This window comes from Saimiri boliviensis, chromosome 14, assembly GCF_048565385.1.
Source record: "Saimiri boliviensis isolate mSaiBol1 chromosome 14, mSaiBol1.pri, whole genome shotgun sequence".
Lineage (NCBI taxonomy): Eukaryota > Metazoa > Chordata > Mammalia > Primates > Cebidae > Saimiri > Saimiri boliviensis.
The window spans coordinates 31,340,971-31,358,192 of NC_133462.1; the positions used below are offsets into that span (position 1 = coordinate 31,340,971).

Here is a 17,222-nt window from a genome sequence, read left to right on the forward strand (position 1 = left end):
CTAAAAATACTAAGTTAGCCAGGCGTGGTGGCGCATGCCTATAATCCCAGCTACTTGGGAGGCTGAGCCAGGAGAATCGCTTGAACCTGGGAGGCAGAGGTTGCAGTGAGCTGAGATCGAGCCACTGCACTCCAGCCTGGGCAACAAGAGTGAAACTCCATCTCAAAAAAAAAAAAAAAAAAAAGTGCCGGGTGCGGTGGCTCAAGCCTGTAATCCCAGCACTTTGGGAGGCCGAGGCGGGTGGATCAGAAGGTCAAGAGATCGAGACCATCCTGGTCAATAAGGTGAAACCCCGTCTCTACTAAAAATACAAAAAATTAGCTGGGCATGGTGGTGCGTGCCTGTAATCCCAGCTACTCAGGAGGCTGAGGCAGGAGAATTGCCTGAACCCGGGAGGCGGAGGTTGCCATGAGCCGAGACCACGCCATTGCACTCCAGCCTGGGTAACAAGAGCGAAACTCTGTCTCAAAAAAAAAAAAAAGTGCGGATTTTATCCACGTTATTTATTCTCATCCCAGGCAGTCATGAACTTGGGACATTTTAACTCACTTTACTCCCTGCAGACTTTTTTTCCCCCTATTGTATAATTCTATCAGTTAAAAAAAAAATGTGTAATCAATCTATGTCTGTGTAGATTTGCTCATGTATTTTCTCTTTTTTCGCTTTTATGTCTTCTCGCATCGTGCCCGTCTGAGATCACTTTCCTTGTCCCTGAACGGAGTAGAGTGTTTACAGTTTTCTTTAGAGGTAAGTCTGCTGCTGGCACACTCTTCTGTTATTTGTCTGCAAAATGATTTTACTGTAACCTCATTCTTGAAATACTTTTGTTGGGTCTATGATTTGGGTTGGTGGTTTTCTTTTAGCATGTTGAAAATGTCACCCAACTGTTTTCTGGCTTCCTTTGAAAAGCCAGGTGTCTGTCTGACGGGTAGTCATATTTGAAGACAATGTGTCTTTACTTCTGGCTGCTTTAAATATCTTTTGCCCTCTTTCCCCCTTTGTAAATTTTTTTGCTGTAAGTGTAACAGATATACAAAAGAGTGTGCAAATCATCAGTGCTTGATAAATTCTTGAGAGCACACCCATGTCACCTGCATCCAGATTGAAAAATAGTCTTTCTTTATTTGGAGACAGACTCTTGCTCTGTCACCCAGGCTGGAGTGCAGTGGCAAAATCTTAGCTCACTGCAACCTCTGCCTCCAGGGTTCAAGCTAGTCTTGTGCCTCAGCCTCCTGAGTAGCTGGGATTACAGGCATGTGCCACCATGCCTGGCTCATTTTTGTATTTTTAGTAGAGATGGGATTTTGCCATGTTGGCCAGGCTGATCTCGAACTCCTGAGCTCAAGTGATCTGCCTACCTCAGCCTCCTAAAGTGCTGGGATTATAGACCTGAGCCACCGCACCTGGCCATTCCCTAATATTTTCTAACTTCCATTTTATTTTCTTCTGTGGCACATGGTGATTGAACAGTGTGCTTTAAAGTGTCTCATAGGGGCCAGGTGCGGTGGCTCACACCTGTAATCCCAGCACTTTGGGAGGCTGAAGTGGGTAGATCACCTGAGGTTGGGAGTTCAAGACCAGCCTGACCAACATGGAGAACCCTCTCTCTACTATAAATACACAATTAGCCGGACATGGTGGCACATGCCTGTAATCCCAGCTACTTGGGAGGCTGAGGCAGGAAAATCGCTTGAACCTGGGAGGTGGAGGTTGTGTGAGCCAAGATTGAACCATTGCACTCTAGCCTGGGCAACAAGAGTGAAACTCGGTCTCAAAAACAAAAACAAAAACAAAAAAACCTCTCATGTTGGCTGGGTGCAGTGACTCTAGCCTGTAATTCCAGCACTGTGGAGGCTGAGGCAGGCAGATCGCTTGAGCCTGGGGTCAAAACCAGACTGGACAACATGGCAAAACCCTGTCTCTACTGAAAATACAAAAAAAAAAAAAAAAAAAAAAAAAAAAATTAGCTGGAGGTGGTGGCACTCACATGTAATCCCAGCTACTCGGAAGGATGAGATGGGATGACCTTTTTAGCCCAGGAGTCCAAAGTTGCAGTGAGCTGCCATCGTGCCACTGACTGCACTCCAGCCTCTCATATTTGGAGATATTTTAAAGTAATTTATTTGTTGTTGAATTCTAACTCATTTCTCTTGAGAATCCCTCAGAGAATGGGGACTCTAATAATTCTTGGAGATGTGTGGAAACTTATTGGGGATCTGTACATTTTCTTTTGCTTTCTTGCTTTGAAGTCTACTCTGGCCGCTCGGGGTGGCTCACACCTGCCACCAGCACTTTGGGAGGCCAAGGCGTGGTGGATCACCTGAGTTCAGGTGTTTGAGATCAGCCTGACTAATATGGTGAAACTCCGTCTCTACTAAAAATACAAAGAAAATAAATAAATTAGCCGGGCATGGTGGTTGCCTAGTCCGAAGGCTGAGGCAGGAGAATCACTTGAACCCGCGAGGTAGGAGGTTGCAGTGAGCCGGGATCGCGTCACTGCACTCCAGCCTCATCTGTAAAAGGTGGGACAAGCCGGGCATGGTGGCTCACACCTGTAACCCCAGCTCTTCGTGTTGCTGTTAGGATCTTCGCTGAGTCTAATATGCTCTGTGGTTTGACTGTGATGACTTTAGTTAAGAGTTTAGGATTGTGTATTCGTGCTTTGGACTCACTGGTTTCTTGAATCTTAGAATTTCAAGATTTTCAGGCCAGGCTCAGTGTGGCTCATACCTGTGATCTCAGCCCTTTGGGAGGCTGAGGTGGGTGGATCACCTGAGGTCAGGAGTTTGAAACCAGCCTGGCTAACATGGTGAAACCCCCGTCTCTACTAAAAATACAAAAAATGAGCCAGGTGTAGTGGCGGGTGCCTGTAGTCCAGCTACTCAGGAGGCTGAGGCAGGAGAATCACTTGAACCCGGGAGGCAGAGGTTGCAGTGAGCTGAGATCACGCCACTGCACTCCAACCTGGGTATCAGAGTGAGTCTCCATCTCAAAAAAAAAAAACAAAACAAAAAACAAGATTTTCATTAATTTTGGAAGATTCTGGCCATGATCTCTTTGTATGTGGCTGCTCTTCAGTTCTCATTATTTTGGTGTTAGACACTTGCTGGCATGTTGGGTTTTATTGTCTTGTGTCAACCACACCTCCCACACATAACCTAACACACACACACCCGTAACACAACCACACATCCCCACACACAACCCCTCACACACATACCCATAACACACAACCACACACCCCCACACACACCCATAACACCCCACACACCGTTCATACCACACACACACCCGTAACACATACTCTCAACACACACACCCATAACACACACACGCCCCCTAACACACCACACACCCCCACACACACCCATAACACATACAACCCCACACACTGTAACACACCACACACACCCCCATAACACACACAACCACACATCCCCACATACACCCATAACACACACAACCACACACACATACATACACACGAGTCATCCCTCCATATTCTCAAGTGATTGCTTCCAGGACTCCCCTCAGATACCACAATCTGAGAATGTTCAAGTCTTGTATATAAAATGGCACATTTGCATATATCCTATGCATCTCATCTTTAAATCATCTCTAGATTACCCAGTACACTGGAGATGCTACGTAAACAGTAGTTATTGTGTATTATTTAAGGAATAATGACAAGAAAAAACTGTAAATATTCAGCACAGACACAAGTGTTTTTCAAATATTTTCAACCCACTGTTGGTAGAATGCATGGATGCAGAGGATGTGGAGGGCAGAGTGTAAATACATATGTGTCTCATTAACTGTGCTATGCTAGGGGATATATATATATATATAATCCCTAAGCATGCAGGGATATTTTATACTAGATTACTGCACACTCTTCTGTAAACATTTTTCCTGCTCAGTTTCAGATGTATTCTGAGCCGTATCACTCCTCTCCCTGAATTCATTTTCAGGGCTGTGATCCATTGTGTGAATAGACTACAACAGTCCATTTTCCTGAGGGACTTCTGGTTGGTTTCCAATTTCTTGCCCTCATCAACTATGCTGCTGTAAGTTTAACTGTATACCTGGTATTTCTCTACATATTTGTGCATGGATTTCTCAGGGCTTTTCTCAGCTAGAGTTCTGCAAGAGAATTCTGGCATAAAGACGATTTCAGGTAGGATGTTCTCAGCTTTCCCACAGTCAGCACATAGCTAGCACATTCTAGATGTTCAGGAGGCTGAGCAAGGGGGCTCACATCTGTAATCCCAGCACTTTGGGAGGCTGTAGCAGGAGGATGTCTCGAGCCCAGGAGTTGAAAACCAGTGTGGACACGATGAGACCCCATCTCTACCAAAAATACAAAAAATTGGCCCAGGATGGTGCCATGTACTTGTAGTCCCCACTCCTCAAAAGGCTGAGGCAGAATTGCGTGAGCCTGGCAGCTCAAGGCTGCAGTGAGCCATGATCATGCCACTGCACTCCAGCCTGGGTAACACAGCAAGACCCTGTCTCAAAAAAAATTTTTTTTTTTTTTTTTTGCCAACCTGATGCATGTGAAATAGCATCTAACTGTGGTCTTGGTCTACGTGTACGTATTTCCTGAATACCTATATGGTTAAATGTTTGCCTTTTTTTTTTTTGAGATGAAGTCTTGCTCCGTTGTCCAGGCTGCAGCACAGTGGTGCGATCTCGGTTCACTGCAGCCTCTGCCTCCTGGGGTTCAAGCGCTTCTCATGCCTCAGCCTCCTGTTAGCTGAGAATATAGGTGCTGGCCACTATGCCTGGTGCTAATTTTGGTATTTTTAGTAAAGATGGGGTCTTGTCACATTGGCTGGGTTAATCTTGAACTCACTTCAGGTGATCCACCTGCCTCAGCCTCCTAAAGTGCTGGGATTACAGGCATGAGCGTGAGCCACCAAGGCAGGCCTATGTTTTTTTGTTTTTTGTTTTTTTTGAGATGGAGTCTCATTCTGTTGCCCAGCCTGCAGTGCAGTGGCGCCATCTCGGCTCACTTTAACCTCCACCTCCTAGGTTCAAACCATTCTCCTGCCTCAGCCTCCCCAACAGCTGGGATTACACGCAGGCACCACCACGCCTGGATAACTTTTTGTATTTTTAGTAGAGACGGGGTTTCACCATGCTGGCCATACTGGTCGCAAACTCCTGACCTCCAATGACCCGTCCGCCTCGGCCTCCCAAAGTGCTGGGCTTACAGGTGTGAGCCACCACGCCTGCCTGAACGTTTGCCATTTGTATTTCTTCTTCATGCTGTTCACACACTGCCCATTTTGTTAGGTTCTCCCTTTTGCTGATTTGCAGGCATTATAATCCGCATGCAAATTATTTGCCTTGCTGGATGTTGTCACAGTTCTGTCGCAACAACATTTTGTTCCTTTCTATTGAGTCCCTGTGCCATCGCCTTTTGGCCAAGATCAAGTGTGAGTCCCTGTGCCTTTACTCACCTGGAGCAGACTGACTGCATAGCGTATTTGTTTACATGCCTCATAGTCTTTGAAATTTGTGAGGATCTAATCCTGCCGGGGTTTTTTTTGTTTTTGAGACGGAGTCTCGCTCTGTCACCAGCCTCGAGTGCAGTGGTGCAGTCTCAGCTCCCTACAACCTCCAACTCCCTGGTTTAAGTGATTTTCTTGCCTCAGCCTCCTGAGTAGCTGGGATTACAGGTGCGTGCTGCCACAGCCAGCTAATTTTTGTATTTATAGTACAGATGGGGTTTCACCATGTTGGCCAGGATAGTCTTGTTCTCTTGACCCCGTGATCCACCTGCCTCGGCCTCCCAAAGTGCTGGGTTACAGGCATGAGCCACCATGCCTGGCCCATCCTGCTGTTTAAAGTTTGCTTTCACACACGTGTTTTGTAATTTTCAGGACGTGCCCTTGTGTGTAGGGTGGATTGAGTGCGAGGATCTTTGGTAAGAAGGGATGAAGTTAGGTCCCTCCAGGGAGGTTTTGTGTCGTAATCATCTTGGCCGGGGTGTCTGCAAACCTTATCGGTGTACTATACATGTCAGGTCTAAATAAGCGGTGAGACCTCAGGGGAGGGTTTTCCTCCTCTGGATCCCGGGCAAAGAGAGGACACTGCTTATTCTCAGGGGTGAAGGGCAAATGATTCTTTTCTAGTTCATCTTTTTACTGCAGTTATCTTTTGAGGCTCTTATGACTCCAGCTTCCTGCAGGAGTCATTTCCACTGCATTTCACCATTTCCGGAGGTTCAAAGTCCTGTCTGCCACCTGGCCCCCAAATCTAAACCCTGTGGTTTCCAAGAGCAACTCCGGCACGAGCCCATGGTGTCTTCTGCGTCTCCTTCCTTCGTTTTGGGCTTCTGCGAATCTCCTTGAGTTTTTATGGGCACGGCGAGGTACGTCTGCTTCATTTTTTGCGTTTCTACTGTCTGGCGGAGGGTTTGCAGGGCTGATCTATTCTGTCGCTGGAAACCGAAGCCCCTCTTCTGTCCTGTGGACCAACCCTCTCCTGTCCCTGCAGCGTTCCAGCACAGGGGGCTCTGCAGGGAGGGGACAGGGACAGCCCACACTGGAGCTTGGCCCGGGGGGTGGCAGTGAGGATGGCCAAAGAGATCAGACCCAGGGTCTTCCGGAGGGGCCCCAGGGAGGCCTGCAGGACTGCAGTCTGAGCCCTACCCCCTCGGCTGGGGCAGCATCCGAGACAGGGAAGACCTGCGTGGGTGGACAGCCAAGGTCCTACTTGGGTCGTGTTAGGATGGATGCCCACGAGATGCCTGAGGGTGAGCTCAGCAAGACAGGAGAGGGAGGGGAAGAACGAAGGCAAAAGGGCGCTGGCCAGGCAGGGCTACGAGCACGGGGGGCAGGGAGCCAGGAGCAGGTGGCGCGTCCTACCTATGTGCCATTTCCCCCGCGGTCCAGGTGGCAGTTCACGGAAAAAGCACCTGAGGGCCTTGTCAGTGGTTTCCGGGACCCTGGCCCCAGAGCCTCGGCTGTGGCAGGTCAGGGTTGGCCCAAGAACCTGCATTTCTAGTGAGCACACAGGGATGCTGCTGACACAAGGAGCACGTTCGGAGTGGGCCACTGGGCTGGGGAGAGGCGGGGACCAGCTGTTGGCCATCTGAGGGGGGGGCAGGTCAGAGGAGAGGAGAGCCTGCCTGTGGCCTCCTCTGCGTGGCCCGGAAGCGGTGGCCCACGGTCCAGCGCTGCAGCTGTCTCATCCTCAGCTGCTTTTCCTGTTTCAGCTCGGGAAGCTGGTGGCACCTTGTGAGGCCCCAGGGAAGGTCGGTGATGAAAGCGCTGCAGCTGCCTGTGGTCACGCAGGAGAAGAGAGACCACGCCGCAACCGAGGAAGGCAGCGGAGCATTCAGTGAATGGAATTTAATGTAACTATGACATGAACACACAGAGGGTGGGGAGGGCGGTCACCAAGCGCAGACGGGGGGACACATGGCCCTGGTCTCTGGACCCTCAGTGGGAAGAAGTCTGAGGCCGGCGTCTCCCCGAATCCCACCTCCCCTGCTGGGTAAATACTGACGTGGCTGAGTGACAGCATCTTGTGACCCAGGCTGGTCCTGAGAAGGTGCCACAGGTGAGGCCCGAGTCCAGAACAGGGGCCTCCAGGGAGCAGGCAGATGCTGCAGTGGCCCCCGAGAGCGCCAGGTCCCGGCACCGACATGTAAACGGCCCCCTGCACACACTGCCAGGGAGGAAGACGAGGGTGAGGGCCCGTCCTCACCACGTGCTGCCTGAGTGCCATGGGACGTGGGGATGGTGAGGGTAACACAAACGGCAACGAACGCACAAAGACAAGTTCCAGGAATACCCATAAACCCAACACATTCAACAAAATGGCAACAAGATGACGCACCGGCTGGCCCGGTGAGGCTGGCGCTTTCTTGGTGGCAGATGCCACCTGCAGCTGGCTGGCAAGCGTTGGCCAAGCTTCTTAGTACCTGGGGAGCTCAACAGCATAAAAGGCTGTATCCTCTAGAGGGAAAGTTTTCATCTCCTTCCCCTGAAACTGACTTCAGGGGCAAAGAGATAAGACTTCTTGAAGACCAGCCTCTTCGGGAAAAGGGGCTTCTGAGATGAGTGTTGATGGCAGAGCAGGTGGCCTGGAGAAGGCAGGCCCAAGTCCAGGGAGGGCCCCTCCATCCAGTGGGCTTAGCAGGTGTGTCCCCTGGTGCTGGGGCTGGGGCTTTGGCAGCAACAGCCCCTCACTGGGTCCGGAGCTGGTAATCTAGGAGACAGGAGGGAAGCCTCATGTTGGACTCCCAGGAGCGTGGGCACCCGACCCAACCACTCCATGCTGGGGACAGCCACCGGGGACCCCTCAGCACAATGCCATCCCCCGGTGGGGCCGCACTCACCTCCGTTCTGTGTGATGTAACGCACCCAGGGCAGGGCCTGGTACCCGCTCTTCTCAATGATCTTCAGGTAGCGCACCTGGAGCACAGGTTGCAGGGCCCTGAGCACCGCAGGCTCCCATCCCTATTGGTCCCCCTGTAACCGTTCCTGCTGGCTGGCAGGGGAGGCTGTGACGAGTGGACGAGCACAGACCTCGGGGGTGAAGGGGATTTGTGTCTGGACTGTGCAGAGGCGTGGGACGGCAGAGCCACCTCTGGAAGCGGTGACAACCAGGGTGAGCCTCGCAGACTCGGCCTCGGCAGCCTGCTGGGGGGCCCAGCCAGAAGGCCTTGGCTCTCCTTAAGCCTCTCCCGCTGTGGGCTTTTGAGAGGGTGCCAGGGAAGAGGTCCCATGATGCATCAGTGTGGACAGCAGAGCCTCAAATGCTAGTTTTGGGGCAGAATGAGTCTCTGAGCTTTGAGCTCAGGGCTAAGCAGAGGCAGCCTCGCCTCTCCTCAGCTGGAGTCCCACTGCCTGTGGGGAGGTGGAGCCCCGCGGCACCATGGGGTCCTGGCTGCAGCTGCCCGACCCCTTTTTCTGTGCTGGCTGCATTGATGTCTGTCGCCTGCGGCCTCACCTGGGCTGTACATACCTGGATGCCGGAGGTAGTGAAGTAAGGGATCTCGAACTTGACGCTGATCGGGGGCTTGCCCTCCTTGTCCTCTGCTTCCACGCTGGGCAGGCCGAAGTGGGCCCGCATCAGGTACTCCTTGCCACCCTGGGGAGCAGATGGGGAGGCGCTGAGGCCCAGGCCCTGCCCCCAGCTTGGCCAACAGCTCTGGCCCTAGTGGCGATGAGCAGAGACTGACCGCTCACCCCAGTCCAGGGAGGGGAGCGTGAGTCCCCGTGCTGGGGAGTGAAAGCTTGACCCTGCACTGGAGTGCCCAGCTGCCCGAAGAGGACACCCAGGCACCCAGAGCTGAGCTCACCAAGCCCCTGCAATGTTGCCTGTGTCACCTGCAGTGGCCCAGCACCCCAGCTCCCCCAATGCTCTTTCCCCCAAGGCTGGCGAACGAGACAGACTGGCCATGGGAAGGAAGAGGGAGGGTGAGTGTGTAATGACTGGCAGGTGAGGGCTGCCGGGGACCAGGAGCCATGCATCGAGTCTCAGGACAGCATGTGAAAAGTGTGTCAAGGTAAGAACCATGAACAGGGAGAGGTGACAAAAGGAAGAAACCAAGAAAAAAACCAAGAAGGGTGCCCTGAGTGACGGGTCAGCCCTGAGGGTGAGCAGGGGGTGGCTCTGGCCCTGGCTGGAACCTGCGCCCTGGCAGTGACCTTCACCCTCTTGCTGCCTTGAGGAACAAGAGGTCACAGCCTGGGCATCCCTAGTGCCGGGTCCTGCCCTGAGCAGTCAGGGACACGATCTCAACTCCGGCCACACCTGGGACCCACAGTCTCTGTTCCCCAGGACTCAGGCCGAGGTTCAGTGGGAACTGCGACTAGGGCTGTTTCCGCCTCGGGGCAGGGGCCATCTCCGTGCACCTGGGCCAGGGCAGAGTGGCCCATCTCTGCCTGCTGCCACCAGGGCATCGTTGGCAGTGAGGACTCTGCCTGACTGGTGACGTGTGCTGAGTAAAGACTCCAGGAGGCTGAGGGAGGATAACAAGACAGCAGCAGCTGGTAAAGCAGGCAGCAAGGGCATAAGCCCCTCGGCGCCTCGCCTGTGCCCCACTCAGCCAGACCCCAGATCTGAACCTTATAGCAAGACCGACAGGAAAACACAAGCCAAAGAAAAGGCAGGGAAGCGGGCTCTGCCGGGGCGGTGGAGGCCCGCACACCCGGCCCATGTTGTCACGCTGAGCTGAGTGGCTTTAAGTCTGCTCTAGATGAGAGCTGTAGGCTGGCGCCAGTTCAACACCAAACCCCCTCGATGCCAAAAAAGCACAGTGAGCACGGCTCCCGCGTAGGAAGGACAGGTAGCGGCAGGTGTGCTGCCGTCCTCACAGGGGGAATGACAGCTGCGCAGGAGGGCAGGTCACAAGCCTAGAGGCTGCTGGCCCATAAGCCACAGGGACAACACAATAGTCGCAGGGACCCACACACCCAGTAATGGGGCAGCCACTTCCGTGAAGTGCGCGCTATGGGGGACGCAGAGCCTGGCCTGGCTCTCCGTCCAGATGGACAGTGTCATGGACACATGTCAAATTCTCTACCCTGGTAACAGCAGTAGGGACAGGACTGAGAAACACTCTAGGTTTAAAAGCACATAGCCAGGCTTGGTGCGGTGGCTTACGCCTGTAATCCCAGCACTATAGGAGGCCAAGGCAGGCAGATCGTGAGGTCAAGAGATCAAGACCATCCTGGCCAACATGGTGAAACCCCATCTCTACTAAAAATACAAAAATTAGCCAGGCATGGTGGCTAAGGCAGGAGGATTGCTTAAACCCGAAAGGCAGAGAGTGCAGTGAGCCTAGATCACACCACTGCACTCCAGCCTGAGTGACGGAGCAAGACTGTCTCAAAAACGGGTTACCAGCTTTTCTTTCTCCTTCCTCTACGTTCTGTATTTTATGTCATGTGATCAGATTGAGGCTGTGAGGGAAAGTAACGTCACGGAATTCAAGGGGCTGTCCCCAAGTGCCCCTGGGATGCAGACAGAGAGAGAGGGGAGAACAGGGAATGCAGTGCCTGGCGGAGCAGGTCAGGACCACCCGGCTCAGCTCTAGAGCCATGCCCAGGCCTAGCCTCTGCGCACCGAATACTCTTGACAGCCCAGACTCCAGTCCTTAGAATCCTTAGCATGGTGCTGGGACAGCCACAGCAGTGCAGAGCTCGCCCGGGACACAGGCGGCTGGTGGGGGGCGCTGGAGGCCGTGCTGCTCCGGCCGACCGGCAGCTGTGCCCCTCGATGGCCTGCATGGAAGGGGCCCTGGACCTGCCGGTGTGGGCGGGGCTCCTTCAGGCCTGCATGCACCGGAGCCCCATCTAACACTGGTACTCAGGGGCATCACAGGGAGGGAGGGAGAGGGTGCTGCCCCGAGAGTAGAGATAGAGGCTCGTTTACAGTTAGGTAGAAAGGGGCCAAGGGGCCCAGTCAGCCTCTGCCGCCTCCTGCTTTCCCTCCAGTCCCTGGCTCCGTCCACCCTTTCAGAAGCCCAGGTGTGAGGGACACAGTGGCCACTGTCGAGGTCCGGCAGCACTTGGGCTGCGTCGCAGAGACAGGTGCAGGGCACTCACCGGGAAGGACTTGATGGACCACACGATCTCGCTGTTCTCGGGGACCCACTTGACACTTCCCACCGTCGTCTTGAACTTGGGCGAGTCGGCATCGTTGGGCACGGGAATGTGGATCTCCACGTTGTTGGCTGTTGATCGCCGCTTGAACTGGCTTTTGGCCTGCAGACCAGGACGATGCGGCCCAGGGTTATGGAGGCCATGGGGAGCTGGCCCAGGGGATCCTCCCTACCCCCACCCCGACCCCACTTCTCCAGGCACTGCCCACCGCCTCGCCCAGCTTCAAGACGCCCAATGTCTAATTTCAGGAGTTTCATCTTGCCTCTCCTGTCTGCTCAGCTTCCGAGGCTCCCCACGCCTCTCTCTGCCCTCCTGGGACAGTGTCTGTGTCCCCAGGGCCAGGTTGGGCTGGACAGGGCTCACTGAGGGCAGAGGTGATCCTCCTTCTGAGCAACACCGCTGAGTGTCCTGGCTGCCTGTCTGTAGGCCCCTCCCCACAAGTGGCACCATCTAGGGACAGGCCACTCCTGCATCTGAGGCCACAACAAGGGCACACGGATGGCAGCTCCCCGGCACCCAGAGCCCTGTGGGTTAGGCCCCTGGAATGGGCCAGAGATGCCAGTAGGCCCTCAGTGGGTGGCTGCCCACAGCCCTCCCCTAGGCCCCGCACCTTGATCATGTACTCGATGCGGCTGTGGGAATGCTTCTCAATCACCGACTCGATCCATATCAAAGGCTTGACCTGCCGAGGAGGGAGGGCAAACAGGGTGCTCACGGCTGGCCGTGCTTGACAAAGTCCCATTTCAGAGGGGAAACTGAAGCCCAGGGCAAGGGACCATCTGCCTGGGTGTGGGCCTTGGGCCCCACAGGGCATGCACGGCCAGCATCAGGGAGGGCCGAGGCAGCCAGGAGCTACCGGGGAGGCCTCAGTGCCAATGCAGAAAACACAACCCGGGCCTGCTCTAGGGACTGCCTGGGAAGTGGGTGGTGGTGGCCAAAAGGGTCTGTGTCCCTCGGAAAGCTCGGAGTCCCAGGTCTTCAGGCCCCTGTCTCCACAGAGCCAGGCAGCTCATAGAGTGTGGGGTGGGCCTGGCCCCCGGGCCTGCCTGAGCTTCCCCTCCTCAAGGTAAAGGGGAGGAGGAGCCGCCTGCAGCCCAGCCCCAGGGTGGCACACTCACGTGGGTGTTGAGGCGGTAGGACATGAGCTCGAACTCGCCATCGGGCGGGATGAAGGAGATGGTGCGGTCGTTCTCGAAGCGTGACAGCCGCACACACTGGTGGAACTTCACATCCTCCAGCTCCACAGATTTGCTTTTGCCGCCTGGAGTCGGGGTGAGGGTAGCACAGACCTTGGCCCTCTGGTCGCTCTCTCAGTGGCACTCCTACCACCTGGGCCCACCCTGGGCAGAGCAGGGCCCCCAGTCCACGCACCAAGAGCAGCCTGGGCCACCAACGCCAAGGGGGCTGGGTCCCAAGACAACCGCCCTCGCCACTCCTCACACCCCTGGGTTCCCAGGGGTAGGGCTGGTGGGTCTGGTTGGTCTGGTTCATACTGAGTCCTGAGCGGCCATCCCAGGGCCTGGTCGGTGGACTTGGTTGGGGGATGGTTCAGGACTCCCGAGGGCTCAGCCCCTGGCATCTATGGGGTCCTGGGTCCTACCTTGGTTTCCCACCTCACCAAGGGCTATGTGGGTGGGGCCCTGCCCAGCCCTGGGTGGGAGCGCTGCCCTGATGGGCCGATGCCCGAGAAGCGCTCACTGGGCCAGGAATGGGGGTGTGCTCAGCCACGGCACTCTCTTCCAGTGGCCTGTGATGGTTGAGAGGTGGGAGGCGCAGTTCGCAAACCCAGGCCGAGCCCCTCGGGCCCCTCCCAGCTGTGGGAAGTGTTAGAGGCCAGGCGGCGGCAGAAGCAAGAATCACCATGTGACCTTCACACAGCCCATACCTAGGGCCCAAGGTCGGGGAGAAACCTGGACTGGGAGCGGGGAGAAAGCCAGGCCTCGCCAAGTCCAGCATCCCGGGCAACGGAGGGTAGAGCGCACGACCTGCCGTGTGAGGCCGGGTGACGGGGGCCTCACAGCTGGACTGAGGGTTGTCACTGTCCGTGTCTACTCTGCCAGGACAGATGGATGCTCTACGCAGCTGGCTGTGAAGCAGTGTGAAATGGTGCTAAAGCAGCTTGTTCTCTGCCTGGCTCAACCCTGGCCTGGGCTGTACCGTGCGTGCCCCGTGAAGCCAACCTCAGGGCAGGACCCGCGGCTCGGGTACTCACGGCCTGTGTTGTCAAAGAGGACCTTGTCGTTGAGGCCCAGGCGCAGCTCAGGCATCCCCGAGAGGAACACCCGCATCTTGATGGAGCCCACGATCTCGCTGCGCAGGACGTTGCCGTTGGCGCTGACCTGGGGGTGGCGGCGTGGGCATTCGGGGACGTCCCCAATGCCAGCCACTGCCTCCCATCACGTCGTGTGACCCTCTGGCCACCCCACTCTCAACGCCCTTCTCGACCCCTAGCCCATTCCTCTCCTGTTCGGCCCCTGAGCTGGCAGAGTCCCAGCTGTGGCTCAGGCCTACCCCCAACCCACGCCTGGCTGACACCCGCCCCCCTCTCCAGCGCCCTGTGGACATGAGGCAGACACTGGGTCCTGCCCCCAATCCTCAGGCCATACTGGAGCCCCAAGGGTTCTCTCTCTTGCACCAGTCCCTCCCTCCTGAGAGTCCCCTGAATCCCCCGGGCTGATGCAGCAGCTGGTCCCCATGCTGAGTCAGCCTTGAGAGGCCCTGAGCTCGGCAGCCCCGGGCCAGGACCCTCTGGTCCCTGCTCACCCGATGGGCTGGACCAGGGTCTCTTGGACCAGGTCAGACTGACTTTTCTTGAAAGCTGTTTCTCCTCTTGACCTCCCAGGGAGGCCACTGGCCCCTCACCCCCCAGGGCTTGATCGCTTCCTGCTTCCCAGGGCCACCCTGATGTGTGATAACACTTCAATCCAGTCACAAGGCTGACACAGCATTTCGACCGCGCCAGGCATTGCTCCGCTCCACACACACCCCGACAACCTCTGGAGGAGGGGCCCTGGCGAGGTGCTGGGACACGTCTGAGAGTGCAATTAGAAATTCACAGCAGGGCGATGGTCCTGCACCCCCACCCTGTCCTGAGTGAGCCACAATGCCAGAGCATCTCTTCCTGCACCGATTTTAGAGGTGATGAAACACGCTCAGATCGGAGGCCCTGTGCTGAGGGCGCAGACTGACAGGCAGAAGAATCGCTGGGGCCGCAGCCCTGGCCACCAACCGGGGCCACCAACTTGGACACCTGGGGCCAGATGCTGGCTCCAGCCAGGCTAACATGGTGCAGGGCCCTCATTTCCTGTCTCTAGAGGAGCAGGAGAGTCTGTGCAGTCCTATGTGTGACATCCAAAAAGCACCAGGTAGACACACTAAAGCCTCTCACCAGCTTGCTGCCTCTGAGGGAACTGGGAAAACAGGCACAAACCAGACATGGCCCCGAGGGCTCTGGTCCATCACCTCCCCACCCTCGTCTCTGAGGGAATCAGGAAAACTGAGGCGCCAAGCAAATGGCAGCCATGGGAGGGGCAAGGACGCGGACACAGCCCCAAGCTCTCGGGTCTGTCCCTTCCGCACCCTCGCCTCCTGTCACCGTCCTGTCCCCATCTCGAAGGTGGCTCCCCGGTCCCACAGTACACAAGCGCTTCCCTGAGTCTGCGCACTGCCACGTCCTGCTCCAGAAACGGCGTGTGACATAGCAGGTGCTCAGTGGGCACGCGGAGGCTCAGGCGCTCAGGACCCTCACCGGCCGGGGCTCCCAGAGCCTGAGCACTGGGATTCGTCCTGCCTCGTTCTCAGAGGGCCTCCACTCGACTGTGACGGCCTCTCATTCCCCCTGGATGCTGCCTCCCCCGCAGGGAGTTGGGATTGTCCCTGGCAGCCAGCTACCTGAACACGTGAGGTCACAAATGCTGTGAGGGCAGGCCCAGGGAGTGAAGCCGAAAAGCCGCCCAGCCCATGAGGCTGATCTCGGCCCTGCGGGCAGCAATCGGGACCTTCTCAGCTGAGGTGTGACTGGCTGCCCAGAGCAGGTGCCCTTCCCAGGGTGGGCACTGAAGGGATGCTTGCTGAGGGCTTGGCTGTGTAAGTACCAGCCTCCACCCAGATAATCAATCTGGAGGTAAATGTTGACCCAGCCGCCAGCTCTGCAAGCGACTTAGGAAGGCGGCATTCTGAGAGCTGCCCTTGTGACCCGTGTCGAGGAGTGGAGTTCTTCCAGGTGGAGCCACACACAGCAGAGCCCTGTGGTGGGGGCCACCGAAGCCCCGTAGCTTTCCTGCTCAGCTCTAAGCTGCCCCTGGGACTTGCCTTTGCATCCCAGGGCACCCAGATGGATCCCGTTTTCGGCTCAATAAACAATCAGACAAGGGTCCCCAGGGGAAAGGGGAATGTGGTTATTATCGAGGCCACTGTCCCATCCCACAGCTTAGGAAGTAAGAATGCAAAGAAGTCTGCACAGAGCGCGCCGGGAGAGTCCGTCTGGGCAGCACTCTCCAGAAGTTCTGACCCAGGTCATGGAGACGCCCAAGTGCACACGTCTGGGCTGAGCAAGACTGCTCAGTGCTGCACGGACGGCCTGCGGCCATCAGAAACGGGCACCCGAGTGACCTGCACGCCTGGATCGGCTGAGCCCGTCACAGTCCACCACACCGCGGGGATGAGGCCAGTGTGAACACAAAAGCAAACGGCCGGCGAGGTGGGTCGGCGGGCGCCGCTTCCCCTGCAGCTGACCACAGCTCTGAAACCTGGGCAGGAGGCTTGGCAGCTGCCAGAACACCAAAGACAGCAGCAGGTGGACCAGGGAAGAGCCACCGAACGCACAGTGTCCCCGCCGCCCCCACGAGAAAGGGCAGCAGAGACCTGGTGGCAGAAGTGAGCACCACAGAGCAGACGAGAGCTCAGCAGAGCCTCCAGGCCGGGCTCTGGGGTATGAGGAGCTCCTGATGCTCCCAGAAAACGCAAGTCCCCATCTCCCCGTTCCTCATGCCCCAGGCCCTGTGGTGCTAGCTACTGTTCCAAGGAGCGGGGGACCAGTGTCCTTTTCTCTCTCTGTCCTCTCCCCATGTGGGCTGGATGCGGGCCTAGTGGCAGACGTGTGTAACCGAGAATACCGCAAGGAATCAGAAAGTGCCAGGTAGACAGCACAGAGGCAGAGGCTCGGGAAAGTCACCCATCAAGTGGCTGATGTCTCCAGAACTCTCTCGAATCGAGCATGTGTGCATCCTGTGTGTATACCATACTCCCACTTACCAAAGACTTTGAGAACGGAACTAACCACCCTGGCCCCAGACTGACCACTGGGCGGTGCACACCTAGGAGACCGGAGCAGGAGCTTTAAAAGCCGACCTGGTGTTCATGGCCCACAGGTTGGAGGTTGGAACTTGTGGCCTGAAAGACTGGCTGCCAGCCAAAACAAAAATATCAGTATTTCCCATAGTTTAAATACGACCTAGAATATGACCGGGCACAGTGGCAAACACCTGTAATCCCAGCACTTTGGGAAGTTAAGGCAGGCAGATCACGAGGTCAAGAGTTCGAGACCAGCCTGGCCAACATGGTGAAATCCCGTCTCTACTAGAAATATAAAAATTA

General features: G+C 55.9%; 1 protein-coding gene across 2 annotated transcripts in view; it reads right to left on the bottom strand.

The window, feature by feature from the left end:
- Positions 1–7,346: 7,346 nt before the first annotated feature.
- Positions 7,347–17,222, bottom strand: part of AP1M1 (adaptor related protein complex 1 subunit mu 1) — a 36,088-nt gene continuing 26,212 nt past the window's right edge. For both annotated transcript variants that reach the window (XM_010330121.3, XM_074384454.1), the window contains 7 exons: positions 13,840–13,966; positions 12,746–12,888; positions 12,238–12,309; positions 11,571–11,729; positions 8,983–9,108; positions 8,354–8,429; positions 7,347–8,223 (listed from right to left, as the gene is read on the bottom strand). In XM_010330121.3, the coding sequence (XP_010328423.1) occupies positions 8,201–8,223; positions 8,354–8,429; positions 8,983–9,108; positions 11,571–11,729; positions 12,238–12,309; positions 12,746–12,888; positions 13,840–13,966 (726 nt within the window). In that variant the 3' untranslated portion in view covers positions 7,347–8,200. The remainder of the gene's footprint in view (positions 8,224–8,353; positions 8,430–8,982; positions 9,109–11,570; positions 11,730–12,237; positions 12,310–12,745; positions 12,889–13,839; positions 13,967–17,222) is intronic.